Source organism: Argopecten irradians, chromosome 15 (assembly GCF_041381155.1).
Source record: "Argopecten irradians isolate NY chromosome 15, Ai_NY, whole genome shotgun sequence".
NCBI classification, from domain to species: domain Eukaryota; kingdom Metazoa; phylum Mollusca; class Bivalvia; order Pectinida; family Pectinidae; genus Argopecten; species Argopecten irradians.
In genome coordinates this window covers 33,086,149-33,110,223 of record NC_091148.1, presented here as the reverse complement: position 1 = coordinate 33,110,223, position 24,075 = coordinate 33,086,149, and the positions used below count along the sequence as shown (strand labels likewise).

Below are 24,075 nucleotides of genomic sequence, written 5' to 3'. Positions count from 1 at the left end.
TCAATCTATTGGCTAGCCATCGGTGCTAAAAATCTTGGCGGACACTTGATTTGGTGTTGTCAAGGGCCAACTGTACTGCCATATATGTATATGTATAAATCTTTTATTGGTCGAAATAGCAACAGCGATCGTGTAATCAATTATAAATAACCCCACTGACGCAGTTGGCAGTCGATATTGAGAAACTTCTGATGGGTAATATCAACGACGTAATGATCAAAAGTTTACCTCTTTCATTGTTGGAGTGCATGTACTGTGGTCAAAACTTTGATAGATTTAGAGCATATACTAAAACCATAGAATATTTGATGACATAAATAAAACGACAAAACAATAGGTGTTAGTTTTCAAAAGGACAGTATCACATTAACAGGTAAACTACCACCAGACGTGATCGTACCGCATGGTGCACACAGTAAACCGGAAGTGTCTTTACTCCGATAGAGGGGAGGATAACTCTAAAATTCCAAGATGGCGGATTGATGTGGATAGGTCTATATCAATACATGCATATATTTCAATATTATCATAAAACTATTTGTACAATTGAAACTAAGTTTTTTTAATATAATTACTTGTATGAAGTACTATCATTTCATTAATATCATTAGAAAAATCAATAGACCCAGACAACAGAATTTCAATATTAACAAAACCCAAAATATTAGAAATAGAGATTATGTGATGTCTAAAATCAGAAAAATGAGTACAATAAAAAAAAATGTTCAAAATTTTCAGTTGGAGCACCACATAAGCATGAACCATCATCTGTCAAATGATCGGAGAATTTGTCATAATTTAAGTCACTGGCATTATTGCGCAATTGGCATAAAAGGATATTTAAATATATGTTGGAGATTATAGATGGAAAGGTTGTTTTTAATTTTGATTTAAAAGAAGAAATAGAAGAAAATCTCTGATAGAGTGATCTAGTGAGTTCCAAAGTTTCATAGAAGATGGGAAAAAGCTATTATTATAGTTGTTAGTCCTTGATTGTGGCAAGTTAAAGAACCTTTCATTTCTAAATGCATAATTATTATTAGTATTTATGTAGGGATGTATATTGTTATATAGATAAGTAGGAGTAAGGTTGTTTAGGATTTTATATAGTAATGTTAGTTTGTGTTGATGTCGTCTATTCTGCAATGTTTCAAGTTGTGTTTCAGAGTAAAGAACATGATGAGAAGTGCCTCTTCTTAAACCAGTAATAACTTTCATAGCTTTTATTTGAATTGATTCTAAAAGATCAGACTCATTTTTTGTACAGATATCCCAAACAATATCGGCATATTCTAAAATTGGCCTAATATAAGATATATATAGTATTTTTAAAGAGTTTCTATCAAGTTTATGTTTAAGAATTCTTGATATATTGAGTCTGGATGATGCTTTTTCATAGATATTTGATATGTGTTCTGACCATGTTCCTTTTCTATTAAATGTTAGCCCTAAGTGTTTGTGAAAGTCATGCTGAGATACAGGTTGGTTATTAAAAATAAGAGTGGGATGTAGGTGAAAACAATGTTGTAAATGTAACGAACATTACGCTAATGAAAATCAAAACAAATGATTTTCATTGTCTTATGGACTAATGGGGTGGTTGACAAAAAATATTTAACAAACGCAAACAATCTTCAATCATCAGAATTTTCATTTAGAATAAGTAAAGACTTATATCAAAATGAATAATGAAAAAATTGTATGTAATTTTAACATATTTTAAGAGCAATTAGACAATTAAGGAAAAATTACATATAAAAAAACTGACGAAGCCTAGTTAATTCTCTTTTTCAATGGCCATCATTATACAAATACTTCGAAAAATATACAAAGATTGACATGGAGAACTTGTACATTTTTATATAATTCTGGTGAATAATACACTGTAAGTTCCGTTACCTGTAAGAAAATGTACGTTACGATGTGCAGTTATATCGATATACTAAAACCGTGTGTCCTCATCATTCACAGACCTATTCAAATGAATAACATAAATTGTCACACAACGAAAACATCAATTGAAAAGACCATAAACGTATTCACACCTTCAAATCGCACAATGTTCTGTTCACACAAAGGAAAATGTTCATTACCGTCTCACACATTCAGTTGTAGAGTGTCGAGATTTTTCCACACCTCGTCCCCGATACCGAACAATCTCTTTGACTTCCCTGACAGCTGTGGCTCCGATATTCTGAACAAAATGTCTGATCACATGTACCAAATGGTATCCGGAGATTTAGGCCACCCAAACATGCGCTTTTTCTGTTCCATGAATGATATGTGAAATTGGAATTCATCATCTGGGTCTACGTCTATGATCTTGCCAATATACCATTTGCCTTCATAGAGCGCAAGACAAAATCATCGATGTCGGGGGAATCTGGATGTGGAGATATCTCATTTAAGTTGCTAGCGCTTGAATCTTCTTTGACAGATGCCGGCGGAGGTGTCGATAAACCATAATCAGTTGTCTGTGCAGCTCCATTAAATGGTGACTGAATTTGCAGCGTCAGCGACTCCACGTCATGGCCAACTTGTAGTATTTGGGGTTGGTTGTTAAAGAGCGGTGCAACTGCAGCTGATACATGTACGTCGGATTTCGTTGTTTCCCTTTTCCACAAGTCGCAGTAGTTGCTTCCTTCTAAGCATTGAGCAGCTCACGTTCCCGACTAGGATACTATTAGCACCCCTTCCTACCACAGCATGCAACTTCATAGGGTGAAGGGTGACACCAGTTTGATTCCAATAGGCGGATTGGATTTCTTCCACGCTCTTGCAACTGTAGTTTTCCGCAAAATCCATATGGACTACGGCGTGGTGGACTGGCAGCTTTTCCTTCAGTATGCGAATCTGGGTATACTGTTCTTTCATTCTGGCTACATGATCCGAGCTGCCCTGCAGGTATTGACTTTATCCTTCCTAATGCCTCCCTTTGCACCGCCTCACTTCTGGCCTTTAGTTGAGCGTTCGCCCTTGTGAGGAAGGCTCTGGGTTCTGTCCCCTGGCCGAGACACACCAACGTCTATAAAAGTGGTAGTTTCTGCTCCTGCTTAGCGCTCAGCAAAAAGGGAGTGGGACGACTGGTTCGCCCGTTGTCAGTATAATGTGACCGGGTGGGGTGTGTTGCTTGGTGTCTTCGGCGGCATGCTCCAGTGATATAGCACTATAAAAAGGGCAACAGTTCCACTATACAAGAAGACACAACATGAATATACCGCAGTCCCCCGAAACACGCACCTCGCACAACATACACGCAGCACACCGCATACATGGGAGGCCGTCCTTACATGACCATGGCTGTTAATAGGACGTTAATTAATCAAACAAACAAACAAACATGATCCGAGAACTTGGTTGTTTGTTTTTCCAAATAGTCCAGGAAATCTTCCGTTGTCTTGGTGACTTTAACGACCCTCATAACCAATTTTTGCTTTCCCTTTATCTCGACACTAACACGCTTCCATTCCTCAAATGTAAATTCTGTACCGTCGATTTAATCCCGTATCTGCTGAAGCGGAGGATTTGCAGCGTATGTTTCCGGGTTGGCTGGGACACTAGCACCAAACTGACGTACAGCCTTTAGGATGAGAGCCATATTTTGATGTTTGGTACATAAGCATGAATTCCGAGTGATGAAGGAGGTTGTCAAGATATATTTTGGTCTTATTCTCTGAAATGATGCCAAGGAGAGTTTGATGGTGGGATTTTGATGTGTGAAGATTTGATAGATAATTAGTAAGCACCGCTTTTTGGGTACTTTCGTGTGTGTTTGTTTTAATCTTATCCGCTTTTCCAGGCATGTTACGACTGTTGTCATCCCTTTCCAAGAAGTCGATGACATGCCGCTTAAACTTCACGACTTCCCTCACTCGTGCTTGTTTTGTATATTTCTAGTGTCTTTGATTTCATCTTTCCAGCTTTGTTTAACTTATTTCTACTTAAACCTGTCCATTTACTGAGCACACTAGCACACGTGTACTTTTTCACAATGCCGCCTGCAACCACGTTATGAAGAATCCTGGCTTTTCCCGGATTATTCTTCTCCTTAGCTGATCTCATTTCATCCATGACAACATGGCTCACTAACAGCTGTTTCCTTACTTTCTTTGCCTGATTTTTATCTAATCCAGCCTCTTGAATTTGGGCCTCTGTTTTGCTGTTAGGCGTCATCGGTTCCTTGCTGAATACCTGTCTTGATTTTTTCGCCAGTGTTCTTGCGATTCTCTTCCGTGGACCGTTCTTCCTGTTAGAAAAAGACATTCGCACCAGAAGTTGACTGGGAGAGCTGTGACTGGGGCCAGGCTCTTCAGGAGAACGTAGATCGTACTTTCTGTCCATAATTTCATATCCACTCGTTTCTGTTTCTTCACGATGATCTTCAACCTCTAATACTGCAATGGTTGCATCACGTTTCCGTTTTCGATGGCGTTTTACCGCCTCTTTGCCTTTTATATTCCGTCTTAACCGTTCCCTTTTGGTAAGTTTGTCAGTAGGTACATAGCCTTTTTTCTTCTTTCTCTTTCTTTTCTCAGGTATTCTTCGTTGTTTTTTAGCTTTTTGTCTCTCTCGATAAGCTTTTGAATCTGCTCTCGATTTTGCCATATTTACCTGTTAAAAAGGAAAAAATATAATAGAAATTACCCTTCGGAAAATGAAAACAAAATAGTCGAAATTATACAAAAGGCAAAGGTTAGGAAACACAAGGTACAGTCTTAACATAAACTTCAATCAAATGTTGCAGTTTTATGTGTTCTAAGTGTCAATTAGTCACAATTATCGTATTTTACAATGTAATAATCATGATGAAATGTTCGTTACTTCCATGTGTTATGTACGTTACCTAGGAAAACAATACGACAAATGAAATAAGTTGCAAAAATTATTTATTACAATGATAATTAGCAATTAGTTGCTTCGAGTGTTATTTCTTTTGTTAGGATACCGTCGATGTAAAGCATTGTACCGCTCAGACTATAAACACTGTGATATTAAAATCCTATCCATTTTTCTTTATATGACAAACAGGTTTTTAATAAGACTATTTCACATTTTCTACTGTGCATTATGTATTTATAATGACGGTTATATAATAGAAATAAACATTTTTGATATGTGCTTGCCTAATTTAATAAACTTCTTACAAGAAAGAGCATGCAAATAGCTAAAATGTTCGTTACCAAGCGTAACGAACATTTCAATGTAATAAATCACTTGTGACCACTATTCTATCGAACACTTGAAGAAATTTTCACTTTAAAATAGATGTTAAGACATTAAATAACTACAATGCACATTGAAACATATACCATATCTACAGCATAATCTTTAAAATTGTGTATGAAATAGGTACTCACCCGTCAAACTTTTCAAAACAGTGCCATATGTCTTCAACAGCCTTTCCGGTAATATATTTCACCTTGAAATGATGGCGGGCACTCACTTCGAATCACGTGTTCCATTTAAGGTATAGCTGTCGATTCAGTATATACATTGTAGGTAGTTTCGTAAATCACAGGAACGAACATTTCGGTAACGCACATTTCAAAATCACATGTCCATTCGAATATTCAGCTTAATAATACGATTAGAAACTCCCTTTTTACTGTTTCTATACTGAAGTTATAAGGTCTCCATAGGCTCATACAATTTCAACTGGTGAATGGAAATGTTGTCTGTTTTTAGACAGTAACGAACATTACAGCCTTATATCTACGCTATTGTTTAATATGATTTACACAGAATTATCATTGATTCATTATAACAGTGTATGTTTTGGTGGTCATTTTATAAGAAAAGACACTCTCGCAGAAACGTACGTTAACGTTGTGATAAATTTCAACAACAATAGGTATTTATTTGAACCCGATATTAATTTCGTAACGAACATTACATTGGAATTAGCGACAGCATTTAAACCTGTGTTTTGAATGTTATGTATGACACTAAATACATGTAGTTATTAGATATGGGAGATAACTCCTATAGCTTTATTATTGATACATCCTATAAAGTTCATATCATTAATTTAGGTTATAGAACTTTCTAGAATATTATCATGTATAAACAAACATGTTTGTAAACATGTTGATTATAAGTAGGGATCTAGAATGGTCTATTTCCAGAAAGTTCTGTGTGTTTATTTGTTTACTTTTTTTAGTTAGATATTTCTAGAAGTAGAAGGTTCTCCAATATTCTTGAATAAGGGTTTAGCTATATATACTCCAGCTGTCCAAGGCTAATCAGAACTGTAATGAGAACTGTAATGAGACCTGTAATAAGACATATCAAGAATTGTACAGTGCCATATTAGATTCTATTGGGAGAGCTATTGTGACTTTATCTGTGGATTATTACAACACTTTGTGTGGATTTATTCATATTGCCTGGAACTTTACAAATCATCTGTGGACATTCGTTTTCCTCGTGGATTTGTGACTATTGTTAATTTGAAACCTGGAAGGATCAAGGATTATACCAGGACATTCGCATACTTTGTTTGTTTGATTTATTAACGTCCTATTAACAGCTATGGTCATGTAAGGACGACCTCCCATGTATGCGGTGTGTTGCGTGTATGTTGTGCGAGGTGCGTGTTTCGGGAGACTGCGGTATATTCATGTTGTGTCTTCTTGTATAGTGGAACTGTTGCCCTTTTTATAGTGCTATATCACTGAAGCATGCCGCCGAAGGCACCAAGCAACACACCCCACCCGGTCACATTATACTGACAACGGGCGAACCAGTCGTCCCACTCCCTTTTTGCTGAGCGCTAAGCATTCGCATACAGATAAGTAACACTTTAAATCATCGTATTACTCTTGTACCACCACCAATTACTTTAGATATTGTAAACCATCTCTGTATAATATTGTATATATAATTAAATTGTTTTTTGAATCTAGCTGCTGGTTTCTCATTTCTGTTATTCTTGCTTGTAACATGAACCTCTAATTATGAAATAGATGTTTCGGCTGATGTAGCACGATGTTTCAATGTACATGTATTATAATGTATTCTAAGATAAACATAATGTGTGAAACCATTTGTATCACAATTTAAATACGCATTAAATACAGAGAGGTTAAATGGCGACAGTAACGAACATTATATTTTAGGCTCTTTATTAACAGTAAGAGAGTAAAATGAAGAATTTCTGTTGATATTTTTCTTGGTTTTCTACGACAGGGATGGCAAGCATAAATGTCAATATAAATAACAATACTGCAGCTTTCTGTATTTTTCTATTTTAACGGCGACTTCATTTGCACTCTATTATTGAGTTTGAGTGAGAATGAATGTAGTGCGAGGGAGACTGTGGTATGTTTGTTTGTTTGATTAATTAACGTCCTATTATGGCCCTGCAGGTAGGGCGTTAGAATTGTACCTGCTGCCCCTATTGCATGATCGTAAAAGGCGACTAAATTTAGGATCTTATCTTTTCTCTTCTTCCTAACTGACTTTATCTTTCCTAATGCCTCCCTTGGCATCGCCTCACTTTTGGCCTTTAGTTGAGCGTTCGCCCCTGTGAGGAAGGCTCTGGGTTCTGTCCCCTGGCCGAGACACACCAAAGTCTATAAAAGTGGTAGTTTCTGCTCCTGCTTAGCGCTCAGCATACAGGTAGTGGGACGACTGGTTCGCCCGTTGTCAGTATAATGTGACCGGGTGGGGTGTGTTGCTTGGTGTCTTCGGCGGCATGCTTCAGTGATATAGCACTATAAAAAGGGCAATAGTTCCACTATACAAGAAGACAACACGAATATACCGCAGTCTCCCGAAACACGCACCTCGCACAACATACACGCAACACTACGCATACATGGGAGGCCGTCCTTACATGACCATAGCTGTTAATAGGACGTTAATAAATCAAACAAACAAACAAACAAACAAACGTCCTATTAACAGCTATGGTCATGTAAGGACGGCCTCCCATGTATGCGGTGTGTTGCGTGTATGTTTGTTTGTTTGTTTGTTTGATTTATTAACGTCCTATTAACAGCTATGGTCATGTAAGGACAGCCATGTATGCGGTGTGTTGCGTGTATGTTGTGCGAGGTGCGTGTTTTGGGAGACTACTGCGGTATGTTCGTTTTGTGTCATCTTGTAATAGTATAGTGGAAGTGCTGTGCTTTTTTTATAGTGTTTTATAGTGCTATATCACTGAAGCATGCCGCCGAAGAAACCAAGCAACACATCCCACCCGGTCACATTATACTGACAACGAGCCAACCAGCCGCCCCACGCCCTGTATGCTGAACGCTCAGCAAGAGCAGAAACTACCGCGTTTATAGACTATGGTGTGTCTCGGCCAGGGGACAGAACCCAGAGCCTTCCTCACAGGGGCGAAGGCTAAACAGAAGGCCAAAATGGGTTGGGTATGTTGGTTGCTGTCTCCAGCGCGGAATAGCACGCGCGCGATTTTGCGATGCTGGATGCTGCGTCTGGAAGAGTTCAGAAAGTTTTCACTCGCAGAAAAAATGTTTTTAAGTTAATATTCAGAGAAAAAAGTTTATTTCCTTCTGCAGTTCTAATTTACACCGTCCATGTGTGCTGGGGGATCGTTACATGTACACTTACTTGCATAGGTTTTCAGGAAAATCATTATGCCGTTTGTTTACTAAGCGTCTGTGAAGCTGTCAAACCAAGAAAGGTCACTTCCGCTGTCAGGGGCGCACGTACCAAGGGAGCTAACTCCTACTTATTAAAATCAGATACCACAAAAAAGCAACAAGGCATTTACTTTTCGTTGTTGCAATGTCAAAAGTATTCTTATTGTGTTATGATTTACATAGTCTATATTCATATTGATGCTTTATATTAGCCCAAATATGAATTGGTAAAAAAATGAAAAAAGATTTAGATGTTCATATGTACACGTAGCACAAATTTTGAAAAAAATGATCTAAAATAATTTGATATGTAATTTTAAATTCAAGGTATATGTTTTTAACACATGTATAATTACCTAATATATATATATAACATGAAAATTATTTTCATGAATATCTGTTTCTGTTTTTAATTATCTATATACAAACATAAAAATACATATACATCCACGTATATACATGTACACGTAGCAAGACATGATCTAAAATAATTTGAAATGAAATTTTAAATTCAAGATTTATGTTTTTAACATATGTATACTTACATAATATATATATAAAATTATTTTCATTATTATCTGTTTCTGTTTTTAATTATAAACATATTAGTTTAAGTATATACGACCTCAGCCTATTGGCAGCTGCTGTTGGATCTATAAATACAAAGAAATTAACTCCAACAGCAGCAGCCAGAGAATAAGGAGTCCCCAGACAGACCATTGTTGATACAGTGAACAAGAAATATGCCAAGCAAAAGCCGGGACCAAAGACTATGCTCTTGCCTGAGGAGGAAATGGCACTTGTAGACTACGTTAAATACATGGGTCAACGTGGTTTCCCACTAAATCGACAACACCTAAGGAGCTATGTGATGAAATAATTAAGAGGTATTAAATAATAGCATATTTTAAAAATGTTCATAATGCTGTATTAACATACCAGGTACAACATATTTTAATTAAATGACTTTATAGCTACTTGCAAAGTCGTCCACAAAATAATTGGCTTTAATTTTGTTTTATTTTTTATTTTGATATACAATGTATGTTTTATTAGCAAAACATGTAAAGAAATGTTCATTAGTTGCAATGTGATTCAAAGATTAAATTATCTTAAATGATCTAATTTCAATAACAGATCTGAAAGAACTTCTTTGTTCAATGCGGAAAAGGGACCATCAGATAAATGGTGTCGGGCCTTTATCAGTAAACACAAAGAATTAGCAGAAAAGACCCCTCAACTCCGGGACAAAGGCAGGACCAGGATGTCCAACAAGTCTGTAATAAACAACTTTTTAAAGAAATATGGTATGTAATTGAATTTTAATGCAAATATTTTAATTGAATTAATTATTTAATTATTTTAAAAGAAATTAACAGATTTAAATTATAAAATGGACTGGAACTTGTGTGTTAGAATGGATGTGCTGGGTAAGTATTCAAAATTTAAAGAAAATTTTTTTAACCAAAATTGTTTTTACAGCATGAACTAAATATTTCTATGATTATCTCTATTTGTGAATTCTTATTTGCAGAAGAAACCTTACAGTAATTAAACCTCCAAATAAAACCGGGACAAGTATATAACTAAGGCGACTAAATTTAGGATCTGATCTTTTCTCTTCTTCCTAACTGACTTTATCTTTCCTAATGCCTCCCTTGGCACCGCCTCACTTTTGGCCTTGAGTTGAGCGTTCGCCCCTGTGAGGAAGGCTCTGGGTTCTGTCCCCTGGCCGAGACACACCAAAGTCTATAAAAGTGCTAGTTTCTGCTCCTGCTTAGCGCTCAGCATACAGGGAGTGGGACGACTGGTTCGCCCGTTGTCAGTATAATGTGACCGGGTGGGGTGTGTTGCTTGGTGTCTTCGGCGGCATGCTTCAGTGATATAGCACTATAAAAAGGGCAACAGTTCCACTATACAAGAAGACACAACACGAACATACCGCAGTCTCCCAGTACACTCACCTCGCACAACATACACGCAACACACCGCATACATGGGAGGCCGTCCTTACATGACCATAGCTGTTAATAGGACGTTGATAAATCAAACAAACAAATAAACTTTCCGATATTTACATCATATATATATATATATATATTATAATGAAATATCACAGCATTTGCATACGCACTTTTAATTGGTAGAGATTCCCAGCATTCCACCCTAGTTATAAAAGTATTTGCTAAAGTTCCAGATTTGGAACCATTCTGTGTTCCGGATCTGGAACTGGTTAAAATTAGAATTGAAATGTTTAGATTCTTTTGTGCCCTGCGGGTAGGGCGTTAGAATTGTACCTGCTGCCCCTATTGCATGATCGTAAAAGGCGACTGAATTTAGGATCTTATCTTTATGGTTCGCCTGTTGTCAGTATAATGTGACCGGGTGGGGTGTGTTGGTTGGTGTCTTCGGCAGCATGCGTCAGTGATGTAGCACTATAAAAAGGGCAACCCTTCCACTATACAAGAAGACATAACTTGGATATACCGCAGTCTCCCAAAAAAACGCACCTCGCACAACATACACGCAACGCACCACATACATGGGAGTCCATCCTTACATGACCAATGCTGTTAATAGGACGTTAATTGATCAAACAAACAAACTAAAAAAGTGCATTGCTTCAAATCTGGATTAAATATCCATTGTGAAGGATTGACCAACACTCACCAATTTCCAAAATCTGCCATGATAATAGCTCTAGATATAATAGTGATATCTCTGTGTGACTCGGCTGATGGCTTTGACGTCTGCGAGAGAATGGTAACGATATAGAATTTCTGCCTTTGATACCCCTATCGAACGCAACGTCGCGAACAAAGTATCTTTAAAATTCCCGCACTTTATACGTCACTTCGGTTTGTGAACTATTGAAAAAACATTATGGCAGCCTCCATATAAGGCGTGTTTACCAGAGGAATAAAGCATTTTAACGTGTCTGTAAATTCAATCAATCAAACTAACATCAAAGTCTTTGTTTTAATTTGTCGTAGTCAGAATTATTATTTTAGAATTTCTTAATAGTCTAGGCCTAGTAAATATTACAAATAATACGTCAATGTACCTTGAGGAGTTCATGTGTCTGAAATTTATCAATTACTTATATTTGCAAATACTTTCAGTTGTTCTTTGTCTATCGGAAAACTTCTTTCCCCCATGTAAGTAACGTAATCTACTAGTGCCTGTTCCTCCTTCATGACCCTGGCTGTTAATAGGACGTTAATTATTCAAACAAACAAAAAATCTAGCAGTAGGTGTCCGGCGCCAGTTTGCATATAAACATTCTACTTTCCCAAAATTGTGATGGACAATGACAATGATTTGTCAGTGCACATAATACTCCATGGAAATAAATGATGGCTCTAGTGGCCCTTTCGTAACGGCTCCCACACCACTCATAAGGCTACGGTGATCCTATTATGGCCCTGCAGATAGGGCGTTAGATTTGTACTTGCTGCCCCTATTGCATGATCGTAAAAGGTGACTAAATTTAGGATCTTTCTTTCCTCTTCCTAACTGACTCTATCTTTCCTAATGCCTCCGTAGGCACCGCCTTACTTCTGGCCTTGAGTTGGGCGTTCGCCCCTGTTAGGAAGGCACTATATAAGAAGACACAAGACTAACATACTGCAGTCTCCTAAAACACGCACTTCGCACACACTACACAATGCATACATGGGAGGCCGTCCTTACATGACACACATGCAAGACACCATATACACGAGAGGCCGTTCTCGCTCTTCCGCCGTCAATACTCTCGAGTTTCCTCATGTGCAGTTTTGGGTTCCTCTTTAAGTATCCGCTTGTTGGATGGTCCTGATTGTCCTATGCTGATTTTCTTCGCGGACATTTTTATGATTTGTCTGATGAACAATTTTATCATTTTCCGTGTGAGTGGTAATGATCTGCCTGCACTTAGGTGTCTCGGCCAGGGTACAGAATCCAAATCCTTCCTCACAGGGTCAAACACTCAACTCACTCATGATAATATCCTGAATTTAGTCGCCTTTTACGATCATGCAGTTGGGGCAGCAGGTACAATTCTAACGTCCTTCCTGCGCACCTCGCACCACACCGAATACATGGGAGGTCGTCCTTACATGACCATATCTGTTAATATGACGTTAATTAATTGATTAAACAAACAAATCATACATGTGTACTAGTTTAGAGGTCATTAAATGATTTGGCATTGAAATAATGGGTCAGTGTCTCGACCAAGGAAAAGAATCAAGATTTTGGACCAAACCGGAGAAAAAGCAACTTAAAGACAGGATTTTTTCTGTTTGTCCTCACACCAACCACGCTGCAGTTGGCTAAATTTTAGGATTTTGGCGTTTTCTTTCTCACGTTTCTCTTGACACCGCCTATGTTTACAGCCAGTATCATGTAAGGACGACCTCCTATGTACGATGCGTGTATTCGGAGACTGCGGTGTATTCGTGTTGTGTCTACTTGTATACTCAGAAACGTTTATTTAGAGATTGGCCTTCAGTTGAGCGCTCGCCCCTGTGAGATAGGCGCTGGGGTCTGTCCCCTGGCAGAGACGCACCATAGTCTATAAAATGGTAGTTTCTGCTCCTGCTTAGCGTTGAGCTAGAGACACGCCATAGTCTATAAAATTGTAGTTTATGCTTCTGCTTAGCGTTGAGCCGTCCCCTGGCAGAGACACGCCATAGTCTATAAAATGGTAGTTTCTGCTCCTGCTCAGCGTTGAGCTGTCCCCTGGCAGAGACGCTCCATATTATATAAAATGGTAGTTTCTGCTCATGCTTAGCGTTGAGTATGAAAGGAGTAGGAAGGAGTAGGAAGACTGGTTCGCTCGTTGTTGGTGAAATGTGACTGTGGTTTGCGTAGCTTGGTGTCTTCGTCAGCGTGCTTCAGTGATATGGCACTTTGAAAGGGCAAGAGTGCCACTATACCATACAAGACGATTATACCGCAGTCTCCCAAAAGGCACATTTGGAGTTGCGCTTCATACACGTGAAACCTTCTTTACCTGACCCTGGCTGTTAATAGGACTTAATTGACAAACAACTGACCAATGATTTACCTGTAAGATTTTTTGTCATACCAGCTGAATCTCCTTTATATGGTGCTGAAAAAAGTATCGTTGAACATAAAGAAAAAATTCATCATAACACTGGCTGTAGGTGACAAGACTTGACAGGGTTCGGTTGTCTCAGTGAAGTTCGTAGTGTCAACATTCTTCAGTTCGTCGCTCCAAAAGTCACTCCACAGAACTGATCTGGCCTTAAGGTGCCCTTGGATGAGCAGGTGTCTGGATTGTCGTTGCTTTCCGTATCTGACTGAAAAGAATAATCGCTGAGGCCGTCGTCCATATCCAGATCGTCTATCACTAGATCTTGACTCTCGTTCTTCTCTTCGCTACTGGCATTGCTGAAATCCGGCGTATTTGATATTGGTGATGCCCACTTTCATTTATACTGAAAATACATTGACATTTCATTTGTGTACATCTGGGGCAAATAAGGAACCATTCCCATGAATTCACCAAGCTATTCCTAAAACAGCCAGGTGATTAAGAACAAACATTAGAAAATGCAATAAACCGAAGTAAATGTATGAATGTAAAATATACTAGACTATACCACCCCATCCCCTAAAGCAAAAATTAAGAACTTTGAAATTAAAAATTACCTTTGATAAAATAGAAATAACAAACTGACTTTGTTTCCTAATGCCTCCCTTTGCACCCCTTCACTTTTGGCCTTGAGTTGAATATACCTTGTTTGTTTGATTAATTAACGTCCTATTAACAGCTATGGTCATACCACATTCTCCCAAAATACGCACCTCGCACAGCATACACGCAATTCACAGCATGCATGGGATGCCGTCCTTACATGACCATTGCTGTTAATAGGACGTAAATTAATCAAACAAACAAATCTGGCCCCTGGCCGAGACACACCAAAGTATTTAAAAGTGGTAGTTTCTGCTCCTGCTTAGCGCTCAGCAAACAGGGAGTGGGATGACTGGTTCGCCTGTTGTCAATATAATATGAATGGTTGGGATGTGTTGCTTGGTGTCTTCGGCGGCACACTTCAGTGATATAGCACTATAAAACGGGCAACAGTTCCACTATACAAGAAGACATAACACGAACATACTGCAGTCTCCTAAAACACGCACTTCTCATTTCACACATGATACACACTGCACACATGGGAGGCCGTCCATACATGACCCTGGCTGTTAATAGGACGTTAAAATAATCAAAAAAATATCGGCGGATGCAAAATTCTGTTCCCTTTAGTGATGAGGTGTACCTGTTCGCCAGCTTCTATTGGAACCTCAGGGGGTGGACTACCTCATGTCCCATTAGTCATTTTCCTTCTATATGACTTTTAAAAGCAGTGTGTGCATCCTGCCACCTCTTTTGTTTCGTCTACCGTGCGATTGCACAAGGCAACTGAATTTGAAAAATTGGATGACCGGTCCGTATAAGAATTTATCACATAATCCGCCTGATATCCAGTGATTTCGCCCGTGTAATATTTTTGCATGAACACTCATGTAAGATCCTATATTTATTAAATATACGAAACGAGAATATATCTGATTAATATATCGTTAATACCACATTCCAGAAAGGGCGTGTACTTTTTTCGGGATGAAATGTTACGCTGAACATGAAACATGTCAATAATTGTAATAATGTAAAGTAATTAACCTTTATTACCAAAAAAACGTGCTAATGTGTCTGTTCATATATATTCGTAAAAGAACTGGTTTACTATCAATCTGATTAAAATATAGATCATTATAACCACTCCATTATCGTAAAAGGCAACTAATTTAGAATCTTTTTTTAACTTTTTTACTAACGTTTCAACACAATGCATACACCCGAGACCCCTTTCATGACCATAGCTGTTAATAGGACGTTAATTAATCAAACAAACAAACAAAATGACTGGCTGTTAATAAGATGCAACTTCCAAAAGTTACTGTATGGAGTAAGAGCCGACCACAAGTGAAATTATTAATAAGTTAGGAATATGTAACTGACCAAACGTTACTGGTTGGAGCAAGAGCCGACCACAAGTGAAATTATTAATAAGATAGGAATTAATTCAAGTTTACTTGATGAATTACAAAAATATTGAAACATGTAAAATTTCTCTGTCATATATTTATATATGCTGTGATTGTAGATATGGAACAAAAAATGCAAAGTGAAATAAATGTATTCTTACTTGATGAATAAGAAAAGTAATGATATTGTTCTGTAGCTGTTTACGTAGTATACATATATTGTTTCTTTGTGTGACACTATAATTCCGACTAAATAACACTTCGTGTGGTCATTTCCTGTCTAGCCGGTATTTGTATGATATCGTATCACACAAACAAACGTCACCACTAAAAGTCAAACAGCTATATAAACACTATAATGACATGGCTAGTTGTGAACGTAACAGTTCTGAAGCTAGGCTACTGGAAATGAATGCGGTGATTATGTTCTATTTGCTTTAATGTCAGATTTAATACAGCCAATTCACCAATCCTGGTCAAGTTGTTTTGACAGTTTTTGTTACTTATATAGCAAAGTTTTCCAAACCTACTTCACTTCTACAACTAAACATGTCACGGATAGTTAGTTGGTTCTTTGTTGGCTTCGTTACCTTTTGTTGTGCAACGTGGAGAACTGGTAAGTTGAGTTTTCAAAATGCATGCAGTACATGAATTCAGTGAAACAATAGCTGATTCCTGACATCTTAATACAACATGAGTTTAATGAAGAATACGTTCTGTTAAGTGAGAAACAGTGTAGTGTATAGCGTATTTATGGTCTTCGTTACCCTTTCTTGTGCAAACTGGAGAATTTGTAAGTTGAGTTTTCAAAATGTTTGGTATATGAATCCAATGTAACAATAGCGAACATCTTAAATTAGCCCTGCAGGTAGGGCGTTATTATGCTGCCCCTATTGCATGATCGAAAAGGCGATTAAAGTTAGGATATTATCGTTTCTCTTCTCAAAAACATGCATATTTTACATTCAAAAATGGCGTAACAGAAATGATTATGTTTTGGCCTAAGACAATCCAACAATTTAACATAGATAATTTAATAATAAAAAAATTTCTTTCCCATAAAATCAATTTCCCTCCTCTATCTTATTCTACATATTTCAGATTCATACCAACAAACCCACATAGCAAACTGGCAAATAGGGTCCTCTTCCTAGGTAGATGGTGTTATTATATCTGTATATAAGCACTCCTCTTTCTTGTAAATCTCTCTGGACAACGGGTACACTGCATAGGTAACATTTGTAAAATACAACGTTTATTGTTCAATCACATGAGCCCCTTTTGGTAATTTACTCGTGTAACATCTTTTCAGTTGATCATGGTTCACGTTGTCTTGTCGTGTTATGTTCTGGTGAAATACCGAAGAAACCAAATCTTTTTTATACATTTTCATACATGTATGTATATATTCCTATATGCCCCAATCAGGGAACTTCGAAAAACTAACAACTCGATACCAAACAAACATTTACTCGATATTGTGGAAGTACCTTGTATTTATTTTTATTGGTCTTTAGGGTTATCTGCTGTATCTGCTGCCCCTATTGCAGGATCGTAAAAGATAGTATTTCATCAAATATCACAACAGTTAATTGATACCTGGATTTCGAGTGAATCGAAATTTGGTTAAGAAATATGTTCTATGATTCATATTTTGTTACCACCACGTCTTGGGATACCTAAATACCTAAACATCTTGCTGCTCTTTCCCCCTGTGAGGTAGGCTCTGGGTTCTATCCCCTGGCCGAGACACACCAAAGACTCTAAAAAGTGGTAGTTTCAGCTTCTGATTAGCGTTCATCATACCGGGAATGGGACGACTGGTTCGCCCCTCGTCAGTATAATTGCTTGGTGTCTTCGGCGGCATGCTTCAGTGTTATAGCACTATAAAAAGGGCAACAGTTCCACTATTCAAGACGACACAACACGAACATCCGCAGTCTCCCAAAACACGCATTTCGTACTTCACACACGCTACACACTACATACATGGGAGTCCTTACAAATCTCATGGTAATATGACCCTCACGTAGATGACAACCCTTACCCAAACACTCATGAACAAGGCATACACTCTGCAGTATATTTCTGCTGCTGACATGTGTGGATTGGGAAATCACCGAATACCTTACCGATATCTCATCTTCATGTTCAATACTGGTAAGCTGAAGTTTGATAATATGTTCTGGATATCACTTTACCTCGTAACCAGCTATGAACACCCCAACTGATTCTTAAATAAATAAACATTTTTACGAGAAATAACTTCCAGTTCATTGAAGTAATTAAAGTTGATCTATCATATATTCAGTATGCCATATGACTGTCATAAATATCGTATGACACACGTGTAATGACGCTATTGTAACGTCACAGGTAATAGCATATAGTTGCTAAAACTGATGTCTATTACAATATCAAGAAATCTAGGGCATGCTTCAGTGATATAGCACTATAAAAAGGGCAACAGTTACACTATACAAGAACACAAAAACGAACATACCGCAGTCTCCCAAAACACGCATCTCGTACTTTATACACTGCATACATGGGAGGCCGTCCTTTCATGACCCTATCTGTTAATAGGACGTTAATTGAATCAAACAAACATCTTCAAATCAAATCAATAAAGATCAAATGACAAAACTTTCATTAAAATGATGATGCTGCTATTATCTCTTTCAAAAACAAACCACTATAGTATTACTTTGCAACTTTGTCTCGGGTAAGATGAAAGAACATTTATGACATAAATTTTCAACAGAAATCACAACACTGAAATGTTTTCAAATGAGTGAATCCATTTGTTCAAGAAATATGTATTATGATTCACATTGTGTTGTCACCACGTCTTGGATACTTGAACATCTTGCTGCCATTTTCTCATGTTTACATGGTTCTCTCATAGATGACAACCCCACTTTAACCATTATAAACAAGGCATACACTCTGCAGTGTATTTCTGCTGTTTACATGTGTGAATCGAGGAATTACTGTCTTTGGTACTTGAAAACTTTGATGATATTAAAGTCATCTTTCTCTTCAGTACTGGTAGGCTGAAAATTGATTATATGTCCTGGGCATCCCTTTATCTCGTAACCAGCTATGAATATCACAATTGATTCCTGAAAACAAAACATTTGACGAGAAATTATATCCAGTTCATTGAAATAATTAAAGCTGATTTATCATATATTCAGTATGCCATATGGCTGTGATAAATATCGTATGACACACGTGTAATGACGCTATTGTAACGTCACAGGTAATTGCATAGACTTGCAAAAGCTGATGTCTATTACAATATCAAGAAATCTAGGGCATGCTTATTTTTGAAGACAAACTTGTCTGTTTCTAATACAATTTTGTCACTTGATAATTTAGCACTTTAAGTGCTTTGGTTGGTAAATAATTAAACAAGAGTAAATGGTAATCCTAATGTAGCAAGCCTAGGTTGGTGTACATTACAATTTAATATTTAGATTCCATTCTACATACATTAGTTTGTAACTGATACAGAAGATATGACTCAAAATGTTCAGCCAATCAGAGTCTAATATGGCTCCAGAAAACGAACAGTTATCTGATGATCAAACGTTTTTCATGAAATTTAAAGGGTTGCTGATTTGAACAGCCCACCACTAGATGGCGGGCATAAAGAATAAAAGAATAATCATGATACATGGATTGCCTGCTGCAGGTAGGGCGTTATAATTATACCTGCTGCCCTTATTGCATGATCGTAAAAGGCAACTAAATTTAGGACCTTTTCTTTTCTTTCTTCGTAACTTACGCGAGCAGCTTTGTGATATGAAATCTATTATATCGAACTCGTTCAATAATTCTATATACCACGAGCCTTAGTCACGTGTGTAAGATTATATTTATCACACAAGTTTTATTAAAAGCTTTAAATTTCGTCTCTATACAAAGAGACAATCATGCGAGGTCATATATAGCTTGCTTATGACGTCAAAACTACATTTGACGTCATAATAGTATTATTACACATAGGTCTTTATGGCATAGCTGGACGGGCCAGCTATGTCATAAATTTAATTCTAAGATAAATAGTCCCGATTCATATATCGTCTGTTTCCTGTGGCGACAGACAACAGCTTCCAAAAACGAAATATAAGGGAGGTAATTCAATCTTTGAGATTAAGCACTTTTGACCAGGCGACAAAATACAAGGTTGTCCACTATATCGATTTAATTTATTTTATTGTTTACAGACTTTATCACCACCGGAAATCATTATATTAATATATCAATATATTTTAATATTTATTCAAAATGCTAATAAGATAAACAATAACAGATATATAAACAGGTGAAAAATATTCATTTTTGCCGGAAATGGATCCGTTATCGGTGACCTCTTCATTTTCCTTGTAGCCATAATACATATATAACGATATGAATGATCATAAACAAAACACGTTTTCTTCCTTTAGTGTGACAATTTTTACACCTTTTATTCCTATAAAATATATAATTCAAATTGTTATCTCTCTACTGATACAACATACAGTAATACTGTTGTTACATATCATTTTTATCTAGATTACTTATAAATGATGTGATTTATACTGTATGTCCAGTCTCTACACTGACGCAAGTCTAACGTTTTACATAACTATACAAATATTTACACTTTGCACTGTCATGGACTCGATAACCATGCTTTCTAGAATTATTATTATCCGTGTATAATGAAAGGATTAGTCGCTGGCTTCGGCGGCATGCTTCAATGATATAGCACTATAAAAAGGGCAACAGTTCCACTATACAAGAAGAAACAACAAGAATATACCGTAGTCTCCCAAAACACGCAACACACTGCATACATGGGAGGCCGTCCTTACATGACCATAGCTGTTAATAGGACGTTAATCAAACAAAAAACGATTAGTCGCTGGCGTATTTTGTTGAGGTTATGAGGAAATACTGATAAAGGTGACCGTGTAAATTATGTAATCCTGGCGAAGCTAAAATTTACACGAGCTCCATTATCATCATAACCTCAAAACCTCAACGAAATAAAAAAATATATTCCTTAAATCAACAAAGGTATAGTGAAATCCATTTTCACCACATCATGCCAGGGCTGGAATCCCGAAAATACACCAATAGAAAACAAAAACTAGAGTTTAATCACTTTTCAGAAAATAAATACATTGTACTCTAAAATTCAGACGAAAATGGCCTTTTTCCAATTTCGCGTTATAACTTATAAATCTATTGCATTTCGCTGCAAGCTAAAGGTCAGTTATCCATTCGAAGGAATTGAAATAATTAGCCGTATTTAAAAAGGACTCTTTTGGCATCAATATTGCTTCAACTAAAATAACAACGTTGCAATTTACCTGTTAAGGGGAAGCAAATCCTACAACCTTGTAACTTATGATTTGTAACGCGTTAAAAGTTAAGCACCATTAAATTCTATCTGCAATATTTTGGTAAATGCCGTATGACCATTTACCTGTAAGGTATATTACCCGTGTGTAACGTATCGAGAGCACTATTGTACCCGTCCACACTGGAGTCACTATGTGCACCAAGAGTTGAGGGCGGCACTCCACAAAGAATGGGAAAGTATTCTGATGCTTCGGATACGTCGTCTGACCGGAAGACGTATTGCAGACACGTTTAATGTGAACGGAGTATACACTAGATATCTATACTAGGTCTTAATACAAACAAGGGATGTTGTCCGTTACTGATGTCATTCACTGGAATAAAATGAACCTTGAATTTATGTGATGGCCATACTTGTTGAGACATCGTATTTCGAATTTGTTGAGCTGCATTCCTGCGTTGCTAGAAGTATGAGTCAATTGACAGAGAAAGGTTAAGTACCATTCCATTATAACAATAAACAAAGAATGCATAAAAAAGTCTTGATTATTCGTAACTTTGTAATTTGTTTGCACGTAGAAAAATTGGGTGGTGCTTAATTTTTGAGGCCGTGTATATAGCACCTTATTTTTCATAAAACATTTCAATGAACTTTTTTAGACTGTCCTTAAAAACAGACATCAGATTGCATGGCCCTGGTTTTGTTAACCAACTAACCTACCTAAGAGACAACAAAGTTGAAGTTGTATACAAGCCCATGAGTACAGAAACATTTTAAAGATGGCTGACTTTTTTACACACCCCCTTTGTTACAATTATTTAAGTGCCCTGGGCGCAAATTACGGTGAATACGGTAGATATATTTGGTTCTTTATGTCGATTTAGAATGTTGTTGGGCGTAATTATAAATCAGCCTTCCTAGGTGCTTTTGTGTCTAAGTTTATTTAACAAAACGATTTCGAACATTGTGGAACAGACATTTACTTTGCAGTGTTTTGTTTCAGATGCGACTGGTAAATTTGGAAATTGCATAATTTACTTTAACGGGGAAACCCCACCAGTATTAGAAAATGGCGAACGAACATGCGTTCCAAGCGGTAGCATCAGGCTTTGTCGGGAGACTCCTTGTCCAGAACTACCGTGCTACCCCGAGCAATTGCGATCGTCGTCTGTTGATAAATGTCCGTCCTGCGCAGGTTAGTATAGTCTGAATTTAATGTTATTATTACTTGTACTTATTATTACTTATATACTAAAATAATTTTCTATTTTAAACTCGCACTTATTTGTTTTGAAACTTTGTTTTCCATATCATTACGCTATTTACAAGGACGTCCTTATGTTGATGTCATTTCGAGGTTACGTAATGAAAACGAATTGCCAAGCGAATGACTGATTTATGCAAAGGAATGAAAGGATTTTATCTAAATAAGTTTGTTTCTCTAGATGAATTGTTCAAATACCATCAAGTCCATTCAATTTAAAATTGTTAATTTCCAGATACGTGTGTTCATGGTGGCAATGTGTACTATACTGGACAGCAATTTCAGAACATCGATGGTGTGAACTCTTGCTCGTGTCTGGGTGCTAATAGAGCTATGTGTTCAAAACTGCCGACTAACGAACTGCTTCTGTGTCGGTAACTGGTAAATGTGGTTGACCCGTTTCTGCAGCAGGCAGTCAACCATTCCCTAGTCAACATTAATGCTTCTTTCAATATTACAGAGTTATCTGCCCTTTCGATGATTACTTTATTGCGCTGTCATTCGTTTGAGTGTGGACATTCCGTCGCTTTCCCTTAAAATGTACAAATTCAAAAGTTGTTTTTATAATTGTAAGCGACTTATTCTTAGACATTTGCAGCTAAACCCATAGCGAATGCTGTGGCTTTTTAAAGATACAGAACATGAATATTACCAGCAAGATTCGGGTATGGAAACAAGCATCCAGCAGTCAGTCTCAATACCTATCGAGGATAGTTGGAATACTTTAAGAAACGATAACAAATGCATATGATTTATGCATAATATTTGATTATACTGTACAAGTCGTGTTTAGTTTCGATAGATGTCAAATTCCGGTGATTTGATAATCAAATGGAAAAAGGGCAAACTATGTCATATTTTCAATAATTATGGTGTCAAAAAATTTTCTTTCTGCAGTTTCTTTGTATAAATAGAAGAATGTCTTATAATTTCAATTCGTGAATAAAACATTCAGTAAAATAAGATTACAGGACGTCGCAAGTTTATTTATCCGAATGCGTCTCGGTAAAACGCTCTGTACACGTCATTTATTCGTTGAACGATATGCTTTATTATTTGACGGGTGTTGATCCTTTGACGGGTGTTGATCCCGTATAATATGGAATCTACGGGAGATAATCGATGTTGCCTTCGGCAGTATTCACAAACCATGGACGAGGAACAACATACATCCCGCTTTTGTGTAATACGGATTTGGGTAATATTAACATAATTGTTTTTGGCTTCATTTATTGCTACATAATTACTGAAACTTCTATTTGAACAAAATGAAATTCTCTAAGTTACGTTTTAATCTTGTCAATCTACCATATTGACAAAACTACACCATCGAACCTATCATCTGATTTTGAAATGTGTGACTATTTCCATTGTTGTTCAAGTGTTCTATTTTCCACAAATGTACGACCTACAGTGTATATTTAATTCAATTTACATATATATTACAACACCGGTCTGTTACTTCTATCGCTTTTCGTTGAAAAGTTGTTTGCCAAAAATTATGTCCGGATTGTAAAACTACTAACCGTCACGGCAGCTTTATTTGGGGACTTTCATTCTACATGCCACTTTCACTAGCATTTTGATTCGTGATCTAGATTTGCAATGTTCTTCTGTTTGAAAATATTTTGTGGCGGTAAATTTGCGCGATTTTCACAAAACACGAAAGTGAGTTGATTTACAATAATCATATCAAATAACCTGCGACAATTAGATAGATTCGTGCGAGAATTAAGTTAAGACAGCTTCCTGCGATTGAACTAGACTGTCATATC

At 37.0% G+C, this 24,075-nt stretch overlaps 1 protein-coding gene and 1 pseudogene across 1 annotated transcript; one reads left to right on the top strand and one right to left on the bottom strand.

The window, feature by feature from the left end:
- Positions 1–2,097: 2,097 nt before the first annotated feature.
- LOC138308792 (uncharacterized) lies at positions 2,098–4,605 on the bottom strand (annotated as a pseudogene).
- An 11,440-nt stretch (positions 4,606–16,045) lies between these two features.
- LOC138309336 (uncharacterized) lies at positions 16,046–23,040 on the top strand. Its single transcript, XM_069250512.1, has 3 exons — positions 16,046–16,290; positions 22,040–22,231; positions 22,536–23,040. Exons 1-3 carry the CDS (start codon positions 16,224–16,226, stop codon positions 22,676–22,678), a joined length of 402 nt encoding a protein of 133 aa, XP_069106613.1. The 5' UTR covers positions 16,046–16,223; the 3' UTR covers positions 22,679–23,040.
- Positions 23,041–24,075: the final 1,035 nt, after the last annotated feature.

Coding starts and splice junctions, on each gene's coding strand:
- LOC138309336 (XM_069250512.1), top strand. CDS start 16,224: ATGTCACGGATAGTTAGTTGGTTCTTTGTTGGCTTCGTTACCTTTTGT. Junction 16,291..22,039: donor TTGTGCAACGTGGAGAACTG/GTAAGTTGAGTT, acceptor GTTTTGTTTCAG/ATGCGACTGGTAAATTTGGA. Junction 22,232..22,535: donor TAAATGTCCGTCCTGCGCAG/GTTAGTATAGTC, acceptor GTTAATTTCCAG/ATACGTGTGTTCATGGTGGC.